This window comes from Hesperophylax consimilis, chromosome 24, assembly GCF_061612785.1.
Source record: "Hesperophylax consimilis isolate HC1 chromosome 24, BYU_Hcon_1.0, whole genome shotgun sequence".
Taxonomy (NCBI): domain Eukaryota; kingdom Metazoa; phylum Arthropoda; class Insecta; order Trichoptera; family Limnephilidae; genus Hesperophylax; species Hesperophylax consimilis.
Window position 1 is genome coordinate 2,541,851 of NC_142859.1, and position 24,974 is coordinate 2,566,824.

A 24,974-nucleotide genomic window follows, 5' to 3' on the forward strand; every position below is an offset into this window, starting at 1 on the left:
GTTCCAACTGAACCCGACTGTCCGGAGCCATTGGGACTTTGGCATCCCCAATCGGGGTATATTGTGAGGTTTTAAGAAGAGGGAGAGGGAAGGAGGCGGGAAGAGAAAGATCAGGAATTAACTGGCTATTCATATCTAGTCACTAAACAAGGCTATAGGCATTCAAGCAGTTTCTAATATAAATTATAAATGGTGGGATTTGACCAAATCTATGTTTTGCAAAAATATGATTAAATTTTATTAAGAATACTTTGATGAAACCAAAACAATCATCTTATTCTTTAGACCGGTTTCGGAAGAATACTTTCTTTCAAGGACACTAACAGCACGGTTGACGAAAGAAGGGCAAGAATTCCGAAACAGGTCGACAGTTAAAATATAGGTACACGTGTAAAGAAGTATATATTTTTTAATTTATTAATTTATTTATACTGGGTTTTTACAGACGATCTCACTTACGTGAAAACAATCCAGTTATAAAAACTCAGTTAATATACAAATAGGTACGGGCAATTATTAAAATCTACTCAGCCATAGGACACATTTAATTTTCATATACCTAAAAACAAATAAAAATAAAAAATATATATGAAACACAAATATTACAGAAAAGTAAGAGACGCAACTAATACATAATATAATCAGTGCAACATATTTTTTAACAATAGCAGATTTTTTTCCTGATTCCATATAAATTATCTACAAAAATATCTACTTCAGCGAACTCAATCTTATTATACAGTCGACACATTTGGGTCAGAGGGCTAAAACAGGCGATATTATTTTTGAAAATATTCAGGTGAAAAATGTTATGGTTTCTTAAACAATGGGAATTGGGGACATTTATTTCAATATTGCTAAGACATAATGAGGTATCAAGATGGCCGTGGATAATTTTATACAAACCACAGACATATGTATTCATAATGTCTATGATACAAACATATTAAGCCAGTCTTATTTTAAGTGTATTAATCTTAAAGTATTCACGACGTGCGTCGTATGATCTAAGATGATCCATTTGAAAGATATTATAGATTATTAGACTATGTCTAAGCATTTATTTTGAACCGATTCTATAATGTTTTCATACTTGCAATAATGTGGATTCCAAATAGTGCTTCCATATTCAAGTTTACTTCTAATAAGGCATAGTAAAGGGTTAGAATTGATTGAGGATCTTTAAAAGGCTTAGTTATTCTGTAAATAAATCCCATCACTTTGAGTGATCTGGACTTAATGTCATTAATGTGTAAATCAAATATGAATTTATCATCAAGAGTAATTCCTAGATTTCTTATAGAAGACACTTTCTTACGAATAATCTTATTAATGACAGAGGAAAAATTCTTTATAACAAATTTAATAATGTCACAAAGCAGCTGTTTCTTTTTTTTAAGGAAGAAAACACATATACAGGCGGTGATAAAAATATATATTTAAAAAAAGAGATTTCTTGTCAACAATAAACTACATAATATATGCCTGAGTCTTTGAGACGTACCATGTTAATTGATTAAATAATATAATAATGTGATAAAGAAAACTCTATTTTTTATTAAGGAAACAACTAAGATACAGGCAGTGATAAAAAATATACTTAAAAAAGGATATTTCTTGCGAACAATAAACTATGTGGAAATACCATTGTGTATGTATCTATTCAATGAAGTAATACCTTAGGATGGGTTGATTCACAGAATTTGAACAATTTATCAAATTTCATAGAACCTTCTCAGAACTTAAGAATCAACAATCGCAAATATTTTTAATTTAGAATTTTTATTTTTATTTGTTTTATATTTTAATCTTTATTCAGGCATATGGAAAATTAATGTGTCTTTGTATGTGTATTTGTATGTTAACTGAGTTTTTATAACTGGATTGTTCTCACTGTTCAATTTTGCAGGCTACCGACATCTGTAGTCTAGAAATTTGAAGTTACTACGTTTAACCAAAATGGTGTGAGTCCTTGCTTAGAAAATAGTGCCAATTTGGTCGGTATAGCAGGTTTCATTTTTACTGCTAGACATCACGATGACAAGTGTTTTATTTACATGTAGTGGGTTTTGAAGTCTTTAAAAAGGCTCGCATTATGTGTTTTTTCGTTACTTTCTCAACAATAACTCGATAATAAACAAGCTCATAATACCTACCGTCATAATAATACCTACCGTCATTGATTACACAGATAGTGAATACGCTCCACATTAAAACTTCCAAAACATTAGAAAATTGCAAGTAAACACAACATAAAGTGTCGAAGTAGTTAAATCACTTCATCTTCGAAATATTCAATCAGTTAGATTTTTAAATTATCGTGTGTGCTGTGCAGTGCTGTGTTTTAAAAATATTAAAATAACAATTTTCAACTGGTAAACATACCAAACGCGCAGGCGCATTATCAGTCCGTCATTACTATCGCCATTGGTCGAAAGTGTCGTCACTTTTGAATAGTGCTAAACAGTTTGCGGGAAACAGGCGTTTGTGTATAAACTAATTACGAATAAAGTTAACATATTTTTAACTCTTTTTAAATAAATTTTAATATGGATTTAAACGAGAACTCTCTTAACTATATGACCAAGGCCAAGGATCTACTCTGTTCGCTGATAAAAATTATTAATGACCCCGGCAACAAATTTACGAAGGAGCAAATGGGTAAAATTACCCCGATAACAACGGATCTGTTAGGAACCACAGGATTGATGGCTGTTCGTATGGGAATGTTGGAAGGAGAATTGTCAACATTAAAAAGTGTAACGGATACTCAGTCTATTGTTACTAACCCGACAAATACTTCATCTTCAATAAATGATTTGCTCGCAGAGGCCGAGGAAAGAAAAACCCGGTCAAAGAACATTATTTTATTTAATGTTCCCGAAAGTATTTCAGAATCAACAACAACAATTATTAAAATGGACAGCGATAAAGTAGTTTCAGCGATTAGTGATATAAATAATGAATTAATACCGAGTGTGGTTAAGTCGTACAGACTTGGTGTAAAAAAGTCCAACAAAATTAGACCGATTAAGGTCGAATTCAATGACTCTGTCTCGGCTCGTGAGGTTTTGACCAGGAACGCAAAACTGAAAAACGGTATAAAGGCCAGTAACGACCAAACACCATTGCAGAGGACTCAACTTCTAGATTTACGCCAACAACTCGAGACGAGGAAGAACAACGGTGAAACCAATATAACTATCAAATATGTGAACTCTGTACCTAAAATTATTGAATGTGCGCCAAAAAACTGAAACAACAAAAAATAAAATGCTACTACCAAAATGTGAGAGGGATCCGCACTAAACTTCCCATGTTGCTGACTTCGGCGGCAACTATCAGCAGTGATATCTTCATTTTAACCGAAACATGGCTCGACTCAGGAATCAATTCCGCCGAATTAGGCTTCCCTAATTTCAACATCTACCGTATGGATAGGAATTCTAAAACAAGTGCCAAAACGAGAGGAGGTGGTGTAGCCATTGCTATCTCAAAAAATCTCAGTTCTTCAAAAATATCCACAAAAAACACATCCATCGAGCAACTATTTGTCAATGTGAACACTTCTAGAGGTAAAATAATAGTGGGATGTGCATACTTACCTCCGAATTCTGATGTCCAAAGCTACAGCAATCACTGCGACGAGGTTGAATCAATTTGTGCTAAATATCCTAATACTAAACTACTTCTAGTTGGTGATTACAATCTGCCACATTATGATTGGTGTAATATGAATTCTGTCAATTCTTGTTCTAATGTTAATATTCGTGTTATTAGAGATATGGCACTGTTCTTAGGTCTAACACAGTGTAATAATGTTCTTAATATAGGAGGTCGTACGTTGGATTTGGCACTGTCAAATGTGTCTGACATCTGTGTTGTGAGAAGTACCGAAATTCTATTACCTGTCGATGTTTACCATCCACCACTAGAAATTTGCATGTCCAATCTTAAACCAATTCCTATCGTAAAAAAGGTAGTAGAAACTCGAAATTTCAAAAAAGCTGACTATGTTAAAATTTCAAATTTCCTTAAACAGACTGACTGGTCATTCTTTGATAGCGACGATGATATTAATGTACACCTTAAAAAATTTTACTTCATCGTTAATTCTGCAATTGAACAATTTGTTCCTTTAACGACTTACAGAGAAACTCTATACCCAAAATGGTTCTCAAAAGACCTGATAGACTTAATTTACCTCAAAAAATTATCTCATAAGAGATTCAAACAAAGTCGCCTGGCCATCGATTATACTGCGTTTCAAAAATTGAGGGCAGAGTGCAATAAGCTCTCCGCAAAATGTTACAAAAATTACATTAGTGATGTCGAAGGCTCTATCATGGACGACTCAAATTTCTTTTGGAAATATGTTAAATCCCAAAAAGAAAATGGTACTTACATACCTAGTAGTGTGTCATTCGATTCTAAATTATCCCAAAATCTTCAGGAAACTGTTAATCTTTTTGCTGATTTTTTTAGCGGCGTTTACATTAATGCAAGTGAAGACAGCAATATTTCGTGCTTTGATTTGGTTGAAACTCTTGATATATCTGACTGTAATGTAACCATAGACGATATTATATCTAAGCTGAAGAGTCTTGATTCCCGAAAATCCGCAGGACCTGATAATGTTCCGCCCAGGTTTTTAGTAAATTGTATGCATACATTGTCATATCCTATTCATAAGTTATTTACAAAGTCACTCTCATCAGGTGTATTCCCGGACCTTTGGAAGTTTAGTCTTTTAACGCCCATTTTCAAAAAAGGTAATAAGAGCGAAGTAACAAATTATAGGCCAATATGTATAATGTCTACTTTACCCAAACTTTTTGAAAGCCTAGTACTAGATAAGTTGATATCCCGAATCAATCGAACCATCTCTCCCCTTCAACATGGATTCATTAAAGGTAGATCTACTCTTACCAATTTGATATTGTACACGAATGATATTGTTAATGCCCTTAATGCATCACATCAAACTGATTCCATATATACTGACTTCAGTAAGGCATTTGATAAAGTAAACCACAAAATATTATTACGTAAACTAAAATTGTTGGGAATAAGAGGGAGCATGTTGGAATGGTTTAAGAGTTATCTATTAGGAAGGTACTTAGCAGTCAAGATAGATTCGTTTACTTCTTATACATTTGCTGCCTCGAGCGGAGTACCACAGGGATCTCACTTGGGCCCAATATTATTTTGTTTGTTTATCAATGATATTGTTAATATTTTTACTAATGTTAAAGTCCTGTTATTTGCCGACGATCTGAAGATATACAGAATAATCAAAGACGATGACGATCGCGCAATTTTGCAGTTGAACCTTAATAAACTATGTGCGTGGTGTTCTGTCAATGATTTGCAACTAAATTTAGGTAAATGCCAGATTATCAGTTTTTACAAAGGCAAAAATCCACTTAATTTTTCCTATTTTATGAATGGTGCTAATCTTCTTCGTGTATCACAGATTCGTGATCTTGGTGTTATATTCCACGAGAGTCTACAGTTTAACGAACACATCGATGAAATAACAAGCGATGCGATGAGAATACTAGGTTTTATTTTGAGAATGGGAGCAAATTTTAAAAGTATGTCAACATTAAAACATCTGTATTGCTCGTTAGTACGAAGCAAATTAGAATACAATTCCACCGTATGGTCACCGTACTACAAGGTCCATTCTCAATCATTAGAAAAGGTACAAAATAAATTCCTTCGGTACATTAATTTTAAAATGAAAATTCCAATCGAATTTATAAATTACAATAACTTGCTTGCTGAAACTAAACTTCTTAAATTATCTGATAGAAGAGTGTTAATTGATTTGCTATTTTTATTCAAAATTATTAAATCTTTAATTGACAGCCCTAATTTGTTGGAACTTATTTGCATTAATGTTCCTGCTAGGCAAACTCGCAGTAAAGATACTTTTAAATTTAACAAGAACCTCAACACTAATTATTCTATTTTTTCACCAATTCCTAGAATTCACAACCTTGCGAATAAATACTGTGAACTTATAGATATGTTTGGTTTTGACAATTTTGTGAGCTTTAAAAGGCAACTTATTTCGATTCTATCGGCTAATAATTAACTTTTATAGCTTTAATAATTTTATTACATCTTCTCCCATTCGAAACCTTTCAAGTAAATTATATCCATATTTGTTTGTTTTTTATTTGCTCTACTATACACTTATAATTGTATGCATATACCTACTAACTACTTTTTATACATAACACTATGTTCCATCTCAGATCTTATTATTTCTTATTCATGTCGATATTGCTAAATTCTATTAGTTTTTGCTTTTTACAGGTGCAACTCTTATTTTGTTATTTTTTTTTTTTTTTTTTTTTTTTTTTTTAAATCTCTGTTATAATGTTCTTTACCTCACGAGTAAGTTACACTCTAATTTATATTGGTTTATCGATTTGTTAAACTCACAATTAATACTGGGTTTAAACACACTCACTTACTTACTTTTTATGTTGAACTTTCTTTTACTTACTATTTCATGCTTGGGTATATTTTATATTGAATCCATCTTATTAGTGTTTTGCTAATTTGCACAAAATTTTATTATATGTGTTGCTTTCTTACAATTAACTCCATTTATCTTCTTATATTCAATTATTGTAATCAATGTAAATGTATATTTTCATGTAAAAGCCCATTAGGGCGTAAATAAAATAATAAATAAATAAATAAGTCAGAGCGATCGTAGCAGTGTTATTCGCACAGTTCTTTATAAATATTATACCTGTTTCAATAGTTTGAAATAAATGTAAAGTTGTGTTAAGAAAACCAGTTTTTATTCAAAAAGGATCACCCCCAATTTTTAACATTTGATCCTTCAACCGGATTACGATCAGGAGATTGTATGTAAAAAAAAACAAAGAACCAGCAGCCAAAAGGATACAAAATTGATTGAAACTGGAAATCATTAAGGAAAGTGGACCACATCGCAAATCTGAGATAAGTATTCAGTGCTTTCCTTCCTATCATCCATTTTATGTTTATTCAGGTCTCATGTAATTTAAACGAGATTAATCTTAAATAGAGTCAATATTATAAATAAAATCACTACCCACTTGAAAATAAGAATATAATATTATTGAATAGTGTTCTCAAATAGTATTGTCAAGATTGTCGTGGTATTCTTTCAAACGGGTGTTTGCTAAAATAAAATAATTGTCAACCGATATTAACAAAATATAATTAAAAATGGAAAATATGAAGTCATTAATAAACAAACGCGGCGTAATCAAAGGAAAACTAACCCGATTCGCGGATTCCTTAAATGCATTGTCGGTAAATGAAATTAAATTAAGATATGAGCGGGTGAAATCATTGTTAGATGAATTCGAAGCAGTTCAACAGAAAATTGAAATGTTACCGGATTCAGACGAAATTGAAAATTATAGTCAACGAGAAGCTTTCGAAAACCAATATTTCTCAGTTTTGGCAACGGCCAAAGGCGCGATCGAATCCGTCGATCAAAGTAAGGTGGAAATTAAACTACCCAACCTCCAATTACGGGAATTTCATGGCGATCAGAAAAATTGGGTTAATTTCGTCGAAACCTTCAAGACTTTAGTCCATAGCAATAGTAATTTAAGCAACGTACAAAAATTCTTTTATTTACAATCAACTTTAAAGGGAAACGCATTAAAGATAATTGCTAATCTAGAAATTTCTGAATTAAATTACATTTCCGCTTGGGAATTATTAAATGAACGTTATGCAAATTTAAGAACTACCGTTCATAAACACATCCAAGCTCTATTTTCATTAAAAGACATGAAACAAGAAGAGCCTGTAGCATTGAGGTATCTAATTGATGAAACAAACGTTAGTTTAAAGGCATTACAAAATATCGGGGTCAAGGTAGATCAATGGGATCCATTGGTTATTTATATAATATCAAATAAATTAGACACAGCTACCCGAAAAAATTGGGAACAATATATATTACAAGACGAATTACCGACGTTAAAGGAATTCTTAAAATGTTTATCTGCTAGAGCCCAAGTATTGGAACTGATGAACGCTTCTGAGAAAAAATTTTCTAGCTTACATAAAACACAACTAGGCAACAATAATTGCAAAAAAGATTCATCAGTATTTTTAGCGGTAAAGGCTAACAACTGCATTTATTGTAACGAGAAAGGTCACCATATTTATTATTGTAAAAAATTTCTGAAATTAAAATTACATGAGAGGATTGATGCTACGAAATCAATCCAAGCTTGTTTTAAATGTTTAAAGGTGGGTCACCAGGCACAGAGTTGCAAGGCAACCTTTTCTTGCAGGCGTTGTGGCAAAGATAATCACAACACCTTACTACACAATGAGGTACCTCTGCGGGAGGCCTCCAATATGGATGCTGATAACGAGGTTTCAGTATCGAATTTTTCTGCATCGGATAAAGCAGAAAAAATAATATTATTGTCAACTGCCAACATAGGAGTTGTGGGTAGTAACAATAAAATTTTTAAAGCCCGCATTCTGATTGATTCAGGGGCCCAGTCAAATTTTATGAGAGCAGAATTTGCTAATAAATTAAATTTACCATGTGAATTGATAAACAAACCCGTTTCTGGGATCCATAATAACATCACTCACATAAAAAAGAGAATTTCAGTGGAGATGAATTCGCTTCATACTGATTATAAAAGTGAAATATCATGTCTGATTTTACAGGAGATTACAACAAATTTACCACAAGTGACAATGGCGAAAAAAGACTTCAAGTTACCACGAGGATTGGAGCTAGCTGACCCGAACTTCAATATAGCTGCACCCATCGACATCCTGTTGGGCGCGGAGAGCTTTTGGGAAATCCTAACCAACGATAGATTGAAACTCGAATCGGGACCAACACTTCAACGTACGCAACTGGGATGGATCATATCAGGACCAATCCACATGTACCCAAAGCAAAGGCCTGTATCAGATTGTTGTAATTTATCTATAAATAAAATAAGTCACCAAATAGAAAAATTTTGGAAATTGGAGGAGATTAATCCCACTAAGATTCTAAATCATGAAGAAAAGGCTTGTGAAGCCAGTTTTGCTAGTACTCATACTAGACAAGACGACGGTAGATACGTAGTAAGTTTACCGCGTCGAGCATGCATTGATCAGCTGGGAAGTTCATTGCTCACTGCTGAAAAAAGATTTAAAAATATAGAAAGAAAATTTGTGTCAAATCCCGAATTGAAGACACAATATATACAATTCATGCGTGAATATGAGGAATTAGGTCATATGGAGGTGTGTGACCAGTCAAAGGGGGATCGTGAATCCTATTTTTTACCTCATCACGCTGTAATAAAAGAATCAAGCACTACTACTAAAGTGAGGGTCGTTTTTGACGGCTCCGCCAAAACTTCAAATGGAATTTCTCTCAATGACGCCTTGATGACAGGACCTGTTATACAAAAGGACTTATACACCCAACTATTGCATTTCAGGAAACATCAAGTAGTACTGACGGCTGACATCGAGAAGATGTACCGCCAGATTAATGTGTGTGAAGCGGACCGTGACCTGCAGAAGATAGTGTGGCGCGAGTCGCCGCAGGAGGTGCTCAAGCATTACCGTCTGAAGACAGTCACATATGGTCTGGGGCCTTCCTCTTTCTTAGCCACTAGAACTCTACGGCAAATTGGTATGGATAACAATATAAATTTTCCTAGAGCTAGTCAGGTCATAGAAAATGACTTCTATATGGATGACTTGTTAACCGGAGGAGATGACATGGAATCCTGTAGAGAGTTAAAAGAGCAACTAATCAACATCTTTTTGTCTGCGGGGATGACCTTGAGGAAATGGAGGTCCAATGTCTTGGAGTTGTCAGCCGAGTCGGGCCAAGCTAAGATTGCCGAATCAGGCAATTCTGAAAAAATTATTACTGACAATCCAAAGACTGAGAAAATATTAGGATTAATATGGAATAATGAATCTGATTATTTTTCTTATGTAATAATGAAACCATCAAGTCGAACCGAGAGTAAAAGACAGATATTATCTTGCATCGCATCAACCTTCGATCCATTAGGTCTTCTAGGACCGATTATAGTTGTAGCCAAATTGATAATGCAGAAGTTATGGCAGTCTAAAGCAGCGTGGGATGATCCATTGCCTAATGAAATATTAGCACCCTGGAGGTCCTACCTTCAAGAATTAATTCAACTAAATGTGTTGAAAATACCAAGAAAAATTATTTGCAGGCAATCTACATATCTACAACTACACGGTTTTTGCGACTCATCTGAGAAAGCTTACGGAGCCTGCGTTTACATGGTGTCAGTGGACCATGTCGGTAAGCGGCATTCCCATTTAATAACGTCCAAATCAAGAGTGGCGCCATTGAAGTGTATTTCCCTGCCCAAGTTAGAGCTTTGTAGTGCTGTGCTACTGGCGAAATTAATAAAAAATATAAAACAAGCGCTAAATATAGTGGAGATCGACACACATTATTGGTGTGACTCCATGATAACGTTGTGCTGGCTGAAAGGTCAACCTACGAGATGGGCTACTTTCGTTGCAAACCGAGTAGCTGAAATACGATTAAAATTTTGGCCCATCTTTGGTAAAAATACTATTAAAAAGATATTACATAAATGTGTTGTATGTTTTAGATGTCGTCCCCGAACCGGTCATCAAATCATGGGAGATTTGCCACCCGAAAGAATTACGCCGGGTCGTCCTTTCGCTATCACCGGAATAGATTACGCCGGACCAATTCTAATTAAAAGTGGGACGCTGAGGAAGGCTTCCCTCGCAAAATCGTATTTATGTATCTTTATTTGCTTCTCAACCAAGGCCGTTCACTTGGAATTAGTTTCGGATTTATCTAGCAATGCTTTTTTGAACAGCTTAAAAAGGTTTATATCCCGTAGGGGACAACCTGAAAAGATCTTTTCCGACAATGCTAGTAATTTTAAAGGAGCTAGCAGCAGACTCAAAGAGCTGTACACCAGCTTGAGGGAAAACAACGACAATATTCAAAATTATTTAGTGAACAGAGGTATTGAGTGGAAGTTCATAACCCCTCGAGCCCCTAATCAGGGAGGTTTGTGGGAAGCAGCAGTAAAATCAGCAAAATTCCATTTATATAGAATCACTAACAATTCTTCATTAACATTTGAACTCTTATATACCTTAATTTGTCAGATTGAGGCCTGTTTGAACTCCCGTCCATTAACTTCCTTATCCGACGACATCCATGATTACCAACCTCTTACCCCAAACCATTTCCTTATAGGCACTGAATCCTGTATCATTCCTGAGAGAGACGTCCGGGCGATACCGGACAACAGACTAACTCAATATCAGAGGATCAGTTCGCTAATTCAATCTTTTTGGTCTAGATGGAAGCAAGATTACCTGATGGAACTACAAAAGAGAACTAAATGGCAGACCAGCACTCAACGGGCACTGCAAAAAGACGATCTGGTGATTTTAAAGGAAGATCATTTACCTCCACCTTTATGGAAAATGGCCCGAATTCTGCATACACACCCTGGAGCGGATGGAGTAGTACGAGTTGTTACACTAAAAACACCTCAAGGAGTCTTTGTGAGACCCATCACAAAGATATGTCTGATGCCCCTGGATTCAGACACTAAACCTGTAATTGACGTCCCGGACCTTACCAAGGATTGATTATGTACATTACACTATGATGCTTATCTTCTCGACTCCACCTTGGATGGATCAAGCAGAAGACCTGAGAAGAAAGAAGAAAAAAAAAGGAACAATAATTGTGTTGTGTTCAGTGTGAACTATATTATTTGTGTTATTGAACTATTTAAATATGTAAAAATTAGTATGCAGACGTGTGTAATTTAGTCATTTTTGAATTTTTTTTGGTTATTTAATAGGATTAATAATTTTCTAGTTATTTTTAGTTTATTAATAGAGTAATTCAACAGCATTTATACAGTTAAATTTATAAGTTTACCAGTAGGGCATAAAAAAGGGAGTTTTATTTTGTTAATTTCTGCTATTTTGAATTATTTTGTTAGTATTTTTGTGGTATATTTAGATTAAGAATTTTTAGTTTATTCTGTTTGTTTTATAGTTTATTTTTAAATAGATTATCATTCAAAAATTTAGTGCAATTTTTGAATCCCGCCCCCTGGCAATATGTTCAATTTTGCAGGCTACCGACATCTGTAGTCTAGAAATTTGAAGTTACTACGTTTAACCAAAATGGTGTGAGTCCTTGCTTAGAAAATAGTGTCAATTTGGTCGGTATAGCAGGTTTCATTTTTACTGCTAGACATCACGATGACAAGTGTTTTATTTACATGTAGTGGGTTTTGAAGTCTTTAAAAAGGCTCGCATTATGTGTTTTTTCGTTACTTTCTCAACAATAACTCGATAATAAACAAGCTCATAAGTCAGAGCGATCGTAGCAGTGTTATTCGCACAGTTCTTTATAAATATTGTACCTGTTTCAATAGTTTGAAATAAATGTAAAGTGGTGTCAAGAAAACCAGTTTTTATTCAAAAAGGATCATCCCCAATTTTTAACACTCACGCAAGTGAGATCGTCTGTAAAAACCAAGAATAAATAATTAAAAACATTGAAATTTGATGAATTCTATGAAACAACCCGTCCTAAGTCTTTGATTTCATAAGGCTGACTGATTTTTTTTTCATTTTGTAAAAAACATAGATAGCTATCTACTATGATTATATAAGACAATGAAGTTCTTGAATTCTCATGAACAAAAAATAACTATCTGGTGACAATAATTCAACGACGTAACATTTTACTGCATAAGGTGGGTAGGTATTTTTTTTCACTCAATGCCACGAATTAGCTTTTTTTTATTTATTTATTTAACGCCCAGAGGGCTTTTACATGGTAGGTAGTATAATTTTAATTTGACAAATACTTTCAAACATAAAAAATAAGAATAAAATTACATTTGATAAAAGCTATGTAACAAGTCATACAAACACAAGAAACAAAAACAGAAAATTACAGCTATATGTTGGTTTACATGATGTGTTTAGGAGTATTGTTGAAATAAATGTTTTAAATGATCCACAAAACTTGCCAAGTTGGTATTGAATATGTCAACATCACCCAAGTAATGATTTCCCATGGTGTGAAGTCGTTGTATCGGAGAGTGGGCAATGTAGTTACGCTTATGTGTGCTGCTGTAGAATATTGTATTTTGTCGTGTTGTTACTATGGGTGAATGTATGTTTATAAGTTGCAGGAGTTCACAACAGTCGAATTTAGAGTTAAGTATTTTGAATAAGAACGTTAAATCGTTTATTTTAAGTCTATCTTCTAATGTATGTATTTTTAGAGTATTTAATAAGAAATTGTATTTTAAGTCTTCGACAGGGATATTTAATTTAAAATTTATAAAACGTAGAAATTTTTTTTGTATTCGCTCAATGTTGTTAATGTGAATTTTATAAGATGGAGACCAAACTACTGAGTTATATTCAATTAGACTTCTTACTAGAGATACGTATAATAGTTTAATGGCTTGCAAAGAATTAAAGTTTTTAGTTGTTCTTAATACGAAGCCTAGTGTTTTCATACCTTTGTTCACAATTTGATGGATATGATTGGTGAAACTTGGTGAAGCTTGTTAAATACACCTATTTGAATTTCACTATTGTTTTCGGTAATTAATGCAAATCTTGGAAGCTGAAATTAACCATCTTCCCAATCGAGCTGAAACTCAGAAGGTAGATTCGTTGTCGATGACAATGCATTCTAACAACTTTTGGTGGCAATCAGGCATAAACACGTGGACATGTACACATTTTTCTGAAAGTGATGAGATTACAGCAGTTAATATATGTCGGTCCTACCGATCGGCACTAGACGAGGTTGGTTGGGTTGTCGACTCCAGTTCCAGGGTAAATAGGTTCAATTCTTAGTCAAAGAACTTTTTTAATGTTTTAAGAGTTGAGTTTTGAGAGTTTTTTTCAGTGATCGTAATATTTCTATATCATCAGTTCTCTTTAGATTTCGGCAGCATTCGGAAAATAAAATTATTTTTCCCCAACTAATCCTATTGTAAGACAATAGTTAGTGTAAATCGAACCTCTGACCTGCATGAATAAAATACATTCCTACAGTTTTGTTTAATCCTGATAATAACAACCTCGCGTCGCCTTACCAAAATGTAAGAAATCCCCACAAGTGATTGAACAATGCAGATCATAAGACCAAAATGCAAGAAGTCCCCACAAGTGATTGAACAATGCAGATCATAAGACCAAAATGCACAAAGTCCCCACAAGTGATTGAACAATGCAGATCATAAGACCAAAATGCAAGAAGTCCCCACAAGTGATTGAACAATGCAGATCATAAGACCAAAATGCAAGAAGTCCCCACAAGTGATTGAACAATGCAGATCATAAGACCAAAATGCAAGAAGTCCCCACAAGTGATTGAACAATGCAGATCATAAGACCAAAATGCAAAAAGTCCCCACAAGTGATTGAACAATGCAGATCATAAGACCAAAATGCAAGAAGTCCCCACAAGTGATTGAACAATGCAGATCATAAGACCACGCAAGTAACTATGAGTAATATCCACTGCAGAAAAACTGACAGACCTTTATATCTTTCTGTTCAGTGGCAGTATTGCTTACATTAGTACACATCATGCAATAACATTGCACAAGTATTTACTCTTTTAGAGCAGTTTTTATAATCTTGTATAGAAACTCAACTATCGGGATAAACCCCGTGATTTCTCTCTGCATTAGTCACTTCATCTCGTGTTAGGGCTTGTCGGCCTCTTATCGGTAGGTACCAATGGCCTGTAATATAGTATATACTTTATACAGTATTTACTGTAATCAGCTATTATTATACAGGCATTAGTGTGTTCAGTATGTGATAACGGCACTTGAGTTAACATGTGTGGTTTGGAAGCATTCCAAAATCATCATATAAATATAAATGTATTATTTTTATATCCATCCAGGGAACGGGGAACTTCAATAGTGGCGATAATAAACAAGCGTAGCACCTATAAATAGTCGATTAAAATATAAAAAATACATTTAAATTATAATATGATTCCCCGACTCGTGCGTCCGTTTATTTGAATTATTGAGCGTTCCACGTCTTCCTGGGATGTCCCGCATTTATTTTTACTTCCACTTGAGCACATTTCTCTTTCTAAATGTTTAAACAATTCTTACATTCTTGTCTAGTCGCATCATTCATAAAATACCCTCTTTCAACTATCATAACTTGTATATGCATTCACCATTAAATTATTCTGTGTACGCTGTACTTAGTTAATCCTCGACAGGAGAGGCTGAAGATCTGATAGTTAAAACTATCCTAACCTAACCTAACGAAATAAGCTTTGCATCATCAGTATACATGATGGCAGCATACTTTCAGATTGTTCATCTCCTCGTCTATGCCTATCTTTCATTTCTTCCGTACTTATCCACACACTGATTGAATAGCCACGGAGATATTTTATTGTCTTTCTAATTGATGACTTTGACAATACTTTTAGGAGCAGGTTTTGACTATGAAGTATAAAATGCAATAAGATAATGTTTGAAGAAGAAATTAGTTATATTTCATATCATATTATAAACACTGTCCCATTTGAAACTCTCGGTGACATTACGAGAATAATGACAATGATTTCGCTTGTCACATGCCATGTCTCACGTCTGCGAGGATCCTTGTACCCCCTGAACCCACGAATTTACCCCATGGTCGAAAGTTGAATAGAAACCCGAAACAAAGGCCATTATGCTAAGTGGTCAGTTTCTTAGAATCTCGTAAATTGGCAAAACAAATCGTTATTGCAATCTCTGTAAACAAACAATAACATCTTCAGGCAGCAAAGTGAAATTTCGGGTTAGTAATATTTATTATGATTATATCAGGATTTATAAATGAAATTTTCGTATTTACGAGTTCACTAATGGGGTAACATAAAATTAACACTTATCGGGATTAAGATAAAGAATCTCTCCACAGGGACATAGACAAACTCTCTCCTAGACGAAGGAATCGTCAAAGAGAAAGTTAGGTTTATAATAGAAGTGAAACCTCGCAAACCAAACGTTTGTTGTTCTTGTAAAATTTGTTTTCGCGCATGCAATGTACCAAATTCTAATCTAATTGTAGGAAAAGTACAACAGGCATTCCATTCCTCTGTTCAGTGTATAATTCGAGATTGATTTAAGTGATTTTTCAGCACGAGCATGTTTGAAAGAACAACATATTCTAAGTTAATAGTGTAAATATTGATGGTTGTTGGATATGTTGGAAAAATTGTTGAAAAATTTGTTATGGGAAACGCTTTACTTTTCTAGCAACGCTCAAAATTTGAACCAAAAATGAACCACGAACTTGGGAATCTAAATCTAATTGAACATTAAACCACTGTTAGAAGCTGTATGTCCCAAATACGATGATGGGTAGTTTTGTTCATGCAAAATGTGAGCCAGATGACTGGATACCACAGGAGGCCGGAAAGAGGTAAACTGACTGCAACAAAGAAGATTGGAGTAAGATCAGATTAAGATCTGATAGATTGGAACTAGTGGAAAGCATTCATAGAGACCAAACCCAGTCTTGGGATGTAGCACCGTGCCTCTCTCTTCATTTTACACTCCTTCTCTCTACCCCACTTCCAGTCTTACAGGAATCCCAAAAATGCCACGTCATAGTCCCAACGGATCCGGGCATTTGGCAGACTTATACCGTAACAAAAGTTACTTACTAACAAGTGTTGATACATCATAAAAAGGTGGAAATTGATATTTTCGTGATTCATATAAAAAGATATGACCGTAAAAGGAAACAAAAATTGACTACTTATAACAATGAAATGCATGTTTCTTTTGAATTTTCGAATTCGCTACAATCTGGCAATGTTCATTCCCCAATGTATTTTCGAGGGTATTTCAAATATATATTCTGAGAAATTATTATCAGTATCGCCACTTATCATCAATCCTCATTAACAGCGGAGTATACATTCAACAATTTGAACATGGCCCGTGGCGCCCTTGCTGTTAAAATATCTAGACAGCTAAACATGATACCAAAAAGATAGGAAAGATAAAGCCAAAATTCTGAAAAATCTGTGGATAGTGATTAATATATTATGTATATCTTTATCGATTGATTGGATGATTTGCCGACTGATAACCACGAATCACGGATGTTTTATTATCTATTGTATTGTTACATATAATTACACTTATTCAAGGGATAGTCAGAAAAAATGAGGTGGCATCATATATTTTAGAACGAGGAGATGATATAATTTGAGGTGTACCTACTAAGCAATTTAGATCATACTGAGAAGAGAATATGAGGCTTACTAAACGATTTTTACGTTAAATTTCATTTTAATTTATGGTAGGACAAAATACGAGGTTTAACGTTGAATTTATATCGGAAAAAGAAGAGAATACTGGATTCACTGATCAATTTAGAACGGGGACTGTAGAAAAAACCTGTTTTATTGACTAATTAAAATTGGGATATGAAACGGTACTAAATGAACTAATTAGTTTATAACGTGAGAGAAGAGTATACACTATAGATTGACCAATTCAGATAAGGGAATGAAAAGAATACGAGTTAAATTGGACATTTTAATTGACACAGATCAGGTAGAAGAGATAATATAAGATGGACTGACTATTTAGACGTATACTGACCAATATAAAAATAGTTAAGGAATCAAACGAGGTAGTGTTCAATTATTAATGTTATATTGGTGAGAAATGCCGAGGACAAAATGAGTGAGTGAAAAAAACAATACTGATTTCATTCCACGGTTATTATAAGCACTCTGGGAACTGAAGAATACGACAAGATTCATTGCATAATACATTGTAATAGCATTTATACAGGTTTAAATTGGTTTTCAGCAAATAAACTATGTAAACGCAACGTCTTATTTGAACAAGTGCAGAGGTGTTTGAATCGTTTGGTACCTAGGTATGTAAACAGAAAGAGATATCGTGTTGCTAACAAATGAAAATACAGTCATAATTAACACGTTTATCTAATGTATCATTTATTGTCTCCGAAGGCAGAAATGAGGTTGAGATGTCTCGAACTTCATACAAGTCTGGCCCCGAGTTTTGACTCATAAAAATAATAATAATATTGTAACTATATTGAGTATGAAGATTTGTAACATTCCATTTTGTTACGCGTGCGTAACAGTCAATGTTACGGGACTTGACTTGACAGATATTTTCGGATAAGGTAGTCGAAACAAATGGGTAAAATAAAAATAAATAGATTGGAGCAGAGGTTAGAGGTAGATAAAACATTGTGTAAATGACGCAACAAACATACACGTACACGATAAGTAATGGGAAAGGAAGAACAAGCGTGGAGGTATTATGTGCACCAATTAATCTTAGGTAGCTGAATGGTGTGGATACCAATAGCCAAGTTTTAAGGGATAATCTTGGGTAACTGGATGGTGAAGATACCAATAGCCCAGCTTTAAGGGCTAATCTTAGGTAACTGGAGAGTATGGATACCAATAGCCCAGCAATAAGGGCTAATCTTAGATAATTGGATGGTGAGGATACCAATAGCCCAGCTTTAATGCGTTATATCTTAGGTTAGACGGCCGGCATAGTCCAGTGGTAACGCATTGGACTGCCATTCCGAAGGTCGCGGGTTCGAACCCGGCGTGCGCAAATAAATTTTATTTGATTAATTTGTGTTATTTCACAATTAATTAATTAAAATAATATATAGTATATTTGCGGCACGTTCCAGAGTGGAAGATACTACCAGTATCGCCCTGGTGTAAGACCACCATTCAGAATTGAAACGTTGCTCCAAATGGCTTTAGCCGTGTTTAGTGACTAGATCTGAATAGCCAGGTACTTCCCCACCTTCCTCTTTCCCTTCCCCACTTACCTTCAGCCTCACAACATCCCCCAATTTGGGGATGCCATAGTCTCACTGGCTCCAGACGGGAGCAGTTGGGACTCTTGTGAGGTATTCACTATAAAAAATAAAAAATAACTGGAGGGTGTGCATACCAATAGCCCAGCTTTAAGGGCTAATCTTAAGTAACTGGATAGTGTGGATACCAAAAGCCTAGCTTTAAGGGCTAATCTTAGGTAACTGGAGAGTGTGGATACCAATAGCCCAGCTTTAAGGGCTAATCTTAAGTAACTGGATGGTGTGGATACCAATAGCCCAGCTTTAAGGGCTTAGCTTAGGTAATTGGGTGTTGAGGATACGAATGGCCCAACTTTAAGAGGAACGGCAGCGCGGCCTTTTACAAACAAAACTTAAATTTGGATTTGAGACCAAAATACACAACCAAACTGAAGAGTTCTTCTTTTATTAAAAAAATATGGCAAATATCTAGAACGGGTATATGATACTTTATTTTTTTTTTTCAAATTTTAAAATATAGACCATTAAGGAATTTAATTTTTCACGAATTTTAGAGTTAGATAATTATTTAAAAAAATTCTAGCCCCACCAACTATAAAAATAAAATAGATAAAACAAAACATAAAATTGTAATTGCGATTTTTGAGAAGAAATTTTAAATTTATATACGACTAATGGTGTTCCAACGTAAAATACTGTTAGTTCGTAATTTAAATTTTAGCTCATAAAAATGTTTTTTATAATCTTTTATACTTTTCAATTTCATTATATTTACGTAGTAGACAAGGCAAAATGATTATTTTTATAATTACAATTAACTCATAAAAATGCCAAAGGTGCATCTAAAATCATGCAAAATACAATTCATCATCATTCTGTATATTTGTTACGTTTTACTGTTTAGTTAAGTATTTTGGCATCAAATCCAAATTTTTGAATGAAAAAGGCCGCGCTGCCTTTCCTCCTAACCATAAGGGACAGGAATGAAACAAAATGAGAACGGCAGGATTTTCCTGGTAAGCCAAAAATCTCCAAGGGTCTTATATACATATCATTATACCAATGATAAGTATATAAGAAGAAGAAGAAGCTGTTAAATAATGGCTGTTATATCTGAATAATAATAAGAAGAAACTGATCCCAAATGCCAGAACACCATTGAGCGAACAAACTCGGCCATCCTGACAAATCATCAATTGCCAGAGCACTTTTGACACTGACCATTACTTTGGATTTTTTCCTGAGATCTTGGGAAGACCCAAAACGCATCGACCACGCCTGATTAAAGAAGCAAATTGCAATCTACAAAAACCCCATTAATGTTAATAAAGACGACGGGGCTAAGCTTAATAATTTTTGGTATTCGGTACGTAATGGCTACAGCAAAACTAAACGCCGAAAATTATAAAAATTCAACAAATTACACTAAAAATTCAGACCGTGAGAGGATTGGAGCTCGCATCGTGTTATCGCTTCCACAAGGAGAAAAATTACTAATATTAAATATTTATAAATTTATTAAGAATCTCTACAAATTATTCGTAATCCGGTTAGAAACAGGATTGCGGATCCTTAACGAATGAATTGATAGGTTTTCTAATTAACTTTTTGTAAAATACTAATGTATTATCATAATGTCGGAACACGTATTAATAAAAATCATAATTTTTCCAAATTTCGTCATTGTTTATTATTAAGGCAAACACAGGTACATGAACACGTGTTCCGATACATTGGGAATTTTCTAAAAGTTTTGTTCAGAAAACGGCCTGTCCCGTTTTTAACCGGATTTCCAATCATTTTTATTTCACTTACTTAAATTTACTTACTCAAGTTTCATGTTACCTATATTTTGTTAACCTACGCATTGTTAAATCTTATATTTTATGTAATCTGTATATTCTTATATATTATGTAAACTCTTTATTTTTATTGTATTTGAAAAAAAATGCATTGTATGTAAAAGCCCCATGGGCGTTTAAATGAAATAAATAAATTAAATTAAATTATATTTAAAGAGATTTTTAATAAATTAGCAATACTCATTTTCTCTGTGTACTTACATAAACACACAAACTCCACCACGATCTATACATTTGCCCTGACAACGGACACTGTAATGCTGTTCGAAACGTTGGTTAAAGGAGGTATAATAACACAAAAATATATCACGCAGTGAAAATCTAAAATCATATCAAAAGAAGCTGATGTATTCTTCTCAAATATCCCGTAAGGTCCTAGGACACGACTTCCCTGCATGCTCAGCTGATGAAACAACGTGTTACAAATTACAAACGAAAGCGTAGGAAGTTTATTGTCCACAAAATATGATTGAAACTAGCACCTTCACATCTCTAATAATAACAGAACATGTTCCCAATTTATGATTACAGCTTTTATCGCTGGCAGACAAAATTCATAATATTGATGTCAAGTGCCGACTCAAATTAAGCCATTTGCGGATGTCACACGTTTGGTACAGGTGGAAGTAGGCGTTCGATGATGTTGCATCAGATTTGTATAATAAATGCGCAGTTCCTATTAGCCTAGACATAAGCTTGCATATCTATTGTAAAGCAAATATTTTCAGGGAATTTAATTCAGCACAAGATAAATAAGTTCCTAATCGTTTGTATGTAGCCATTAAACATAATTTTTATGTTTTTTCGGAAATATTTGATTCTGAATCATGGTCTGTAATCATAGCGCCATAACTTATGATCGAATGCACGTGGCTAGTGAAATTGTGTGCATTGACCTAGAAATCCATAAACAAACTTATCTTATCTAAATCCTGTAGAACTATGGCCCGGTATATCAGTCGATCCGTATCCTCGCTATGCACCACATTCCTAATATCGTATTGATAAATCGCCCGCTTGAGCCATGATAAGCCGCAGAATAGTTAATTTTTAGACGCCGAGGTGCTAGCAGTAACACATGTTAAATCTGAAGTTTACCTAAATAATTGCATACTTTCACGTCACTGAAATTTACGTAAAATGCCTAATTTTATTAGTATTATTTATTATATTCATCGAGCAATAAGGAATGTTGCTGTCATTAAAAAAAGTTAAGAGGAGAGGGAGAAATAGAGATGTTATCTCTCATTAAGGAATATTTTGGATAAGGAAGGCAACATAATAAGAGTTTTAAAGGTAAAGATAAAACTCCAATATTCTTTGTAAAAATATAGAATGGTCGATATCACTGGTTAAACTTTATTCTTAAAAATATGTAATTAAAAGGAGCCCAGACCCTTTCACAAGAACTGTTGGTAACCTTTTTCTTTCTTAGCCCTTGGCCCAGTTGGGTCGTGAAAGCGTGGCGTTTGGTGTTGCTCTGAAACCGGGTATTCCCGATGGAGTTATGCAAGAACTATGCATCACACAGATCGCAGCATCCCGCTCTATGGTATTCCCCGACTGGGTTACGCACACACTCTCCTGTCTCATCTAGTATATCCTGTTTCCACAAAATAAAAATAATGTTACATTCTTGGCATTCCGGAACGGCTAACAACGGGTTACAACTGGTATTTGGTACAGACAGCACAGGTCGGTACCGAATGGTACCAAGTTCCTCGATCAATTTCAAATGAAATTTAATACGAAATTACCTACTTCCAGATAACGCACAGTAAAATTAACGTTCAATTTATTCAATTTTATTCGATATCTGTAAATCACAAAGTTAACAAATTGAGGTATTTATTATTAAAGTTGGTACCTACACAGAAAAAAATTGTATTGCTACCTTACTATAACTTACGTAATATGGTTAAAAAATGAGATTGCATCCCCACGAAAGATAAACTTTAAGTAAAATACGAATATGTTATCACGGTGACAGAAATTCTAATATTTTCGCATTCGAAACAGGTGTTCCAATATATTAGGAATTTACTAAAAGTTTATCAGGAAACGGCCTGCAATCCCGTTTTTAAGCGGATTACCAATTCTTAATAAATAGCAATATTCATTTTTCTTCGTGTCGGGCGTTTCATACCATTAGGGAGTATTGGGTAGGGATTTTTTTTTATATGAATACCGCACAAGAGTCCCAACTGCTCCCAAACGTCTGGAACCAGTGAGACTATGGCATCCCGAATGGTGATATGATGTGAGGCTGAAGGTAATGGGGAGGAGAAGGAGATGGGTGAGAGGAACGTGGGAAATTACCTGGATCTTCAGATCTGGTCACCAAAAACGCCCACACCCATTTCAAGCAATGTTTCAATTCTGATTGGAGAATTACCGATACCTAAATAATGTTCCACTCTGAAACGATTGATCAAACGAGAGAGTGTTGTCAGAATGTAGGAAATAAAATCTTGTAATGTTTCCTACATGGACCCAATAATAACTAAATGGTTGATTGGATTGGGTAGAGAAGAAAAAAAGTTTAAAAACGTCACATCATAAATAGAAATAGTACCTATAGACATAGACTAATCACACACTATATGTATCTTCCACGATTCTAATTATTGCTCATACACAACAGCTCAAGTTCGATTCTACCATAAGATTGTAACGATTAAACATCACAAATTAATACACTGATGAGATATATTATAGACATAGACAAATCACACACTTACTTTCACATATTTTGGTTCCTTGGAACGGGCAATTTGCCTAGTTAGGAACCAATAATTTCGACCTGAAAAGGTACAATAATCTATAATCACTAAAAATATTTTAATTATATCTTGTTTCATATTGTAGATACTGTGTGTAAATCTAAAGGAATAAAATAAAATAAATAAATAAATAAATGGTCTAAGAAATCGGGACTCCCGAGGACGGAATGATATACGGAGTCGAATCAGAGTAGATGTAATGTAGATTTTTTAACAGCAACGTTGCGATATACAGTAAGAATGGTGGAGGAAGTCAGAGACGACCGAGAAAGACATTAGCAAAAGCGAAGCATTGCGGGGTGCACTAGTACAAATATAAAAGGTAATGGCCTCAACTGGGAATCGAATCCAGGATCTCTGTGTTACCGGGACAACGCCTCTAACCACTCGACCATTGGAACCTGATTATTCTTGGTTTGATTCCCAGTTGAGGCCGTTACCTTTTTATTTATCTGTGTCTTGTTTTGTTTCATGTTTCGTTTAGATTTGTTAGTATTACGTATTACATTGATGGGTTTAACCACAAGTTTATACTTTTTATTTATCTGTGTCTTGTTTTGTTTCATGTTTCGTTTAGATTTGTTAGTATTACGTATTACATTGATGGGTTTAACCACAAGTTTATACTTTTTATTTATCTGTGTCTTATTTTGTTTCATGTTTCGTTTAGATTTGTTGGTATTATGTATTACATTGATGGGTTTAACCACAAGTTTATACTTTTTATATATCTGTGTCTTGTTTTGTTTCATGTTTCGTTTAGATTTGTTAGTATTACGTATTACATTGATGGGTTTAACCACAAGTTTATACTTTTTATTTATCTGTGTCTTATTTTGTTTCATGTTTCGTTTAGATTTGTTGGTATTATGTATTACATTGATGGGTTTAACCACAAGTTTATACTTTTTATATATCTGTGTCTTGTTTTGTTTCATGTTTCGTTTAGATTTGTTGGTATTATGTATTACATTGATGGGTTTAACCACAAGTTTATACTTTTTATTTATCTGTGTCTTGTTTTGTTTCATGTTTCGTTTAGATTTGTTAGTATTATGTATTACATTGATGGGTTTAACCACAAGTTTATACTTTTTATATATCTGTGTCTTGTTTTGTTTCATGTTTCGTTTAGATTTGTTAGTATTACGTATTACATTGATGGGTTTAACCACAAGTTTATACTTTTTATTTATCTGTGTCTTATTTTGTTTCATGTTTCGTTTAGATTTGTTGGTATTATGTATTACATTGATGGGTTTAACCACAAGTTTATACTTTTTATATATCTGTGTCTTGTTTTGTTTCATGTTTCGTTTAGATTTGTTAGTATTACGTATTACATTGATGGGTTTAACCACAAGTTTATACTTTTTATTTATCTGTGTCTTAT

At 34.0% G+C, this 24,974-nt stretch overlaps 1 protein-coding gene across 1 annotated transcript in view; it reads left to right on the plus strand.

Moving 5' to 3' along the window:
* Positions 1-22,395, plus strand: part of LOC149411805 (polyprenol dehydrogenase-like) — a 29,782-nt gene extending 7,387 nt beyond the window's left edge. Inside the window, exons 3-4 of the mRNA XM_089646246.1 lie at positions 9,489-9,627; positions 22,234-22,395. Of these exons, the coding sequence (XP_089502372.1) occupies positions 9,489-9,627; positions 22,234-22,395 (301 nt within the window). The remainder of the gene's footprint in view (positions 1-9,488; positions 9,628-22,233) is intronic.
* Positions 22,396-24,974: the final 2,579 nt, after the last annotated feature.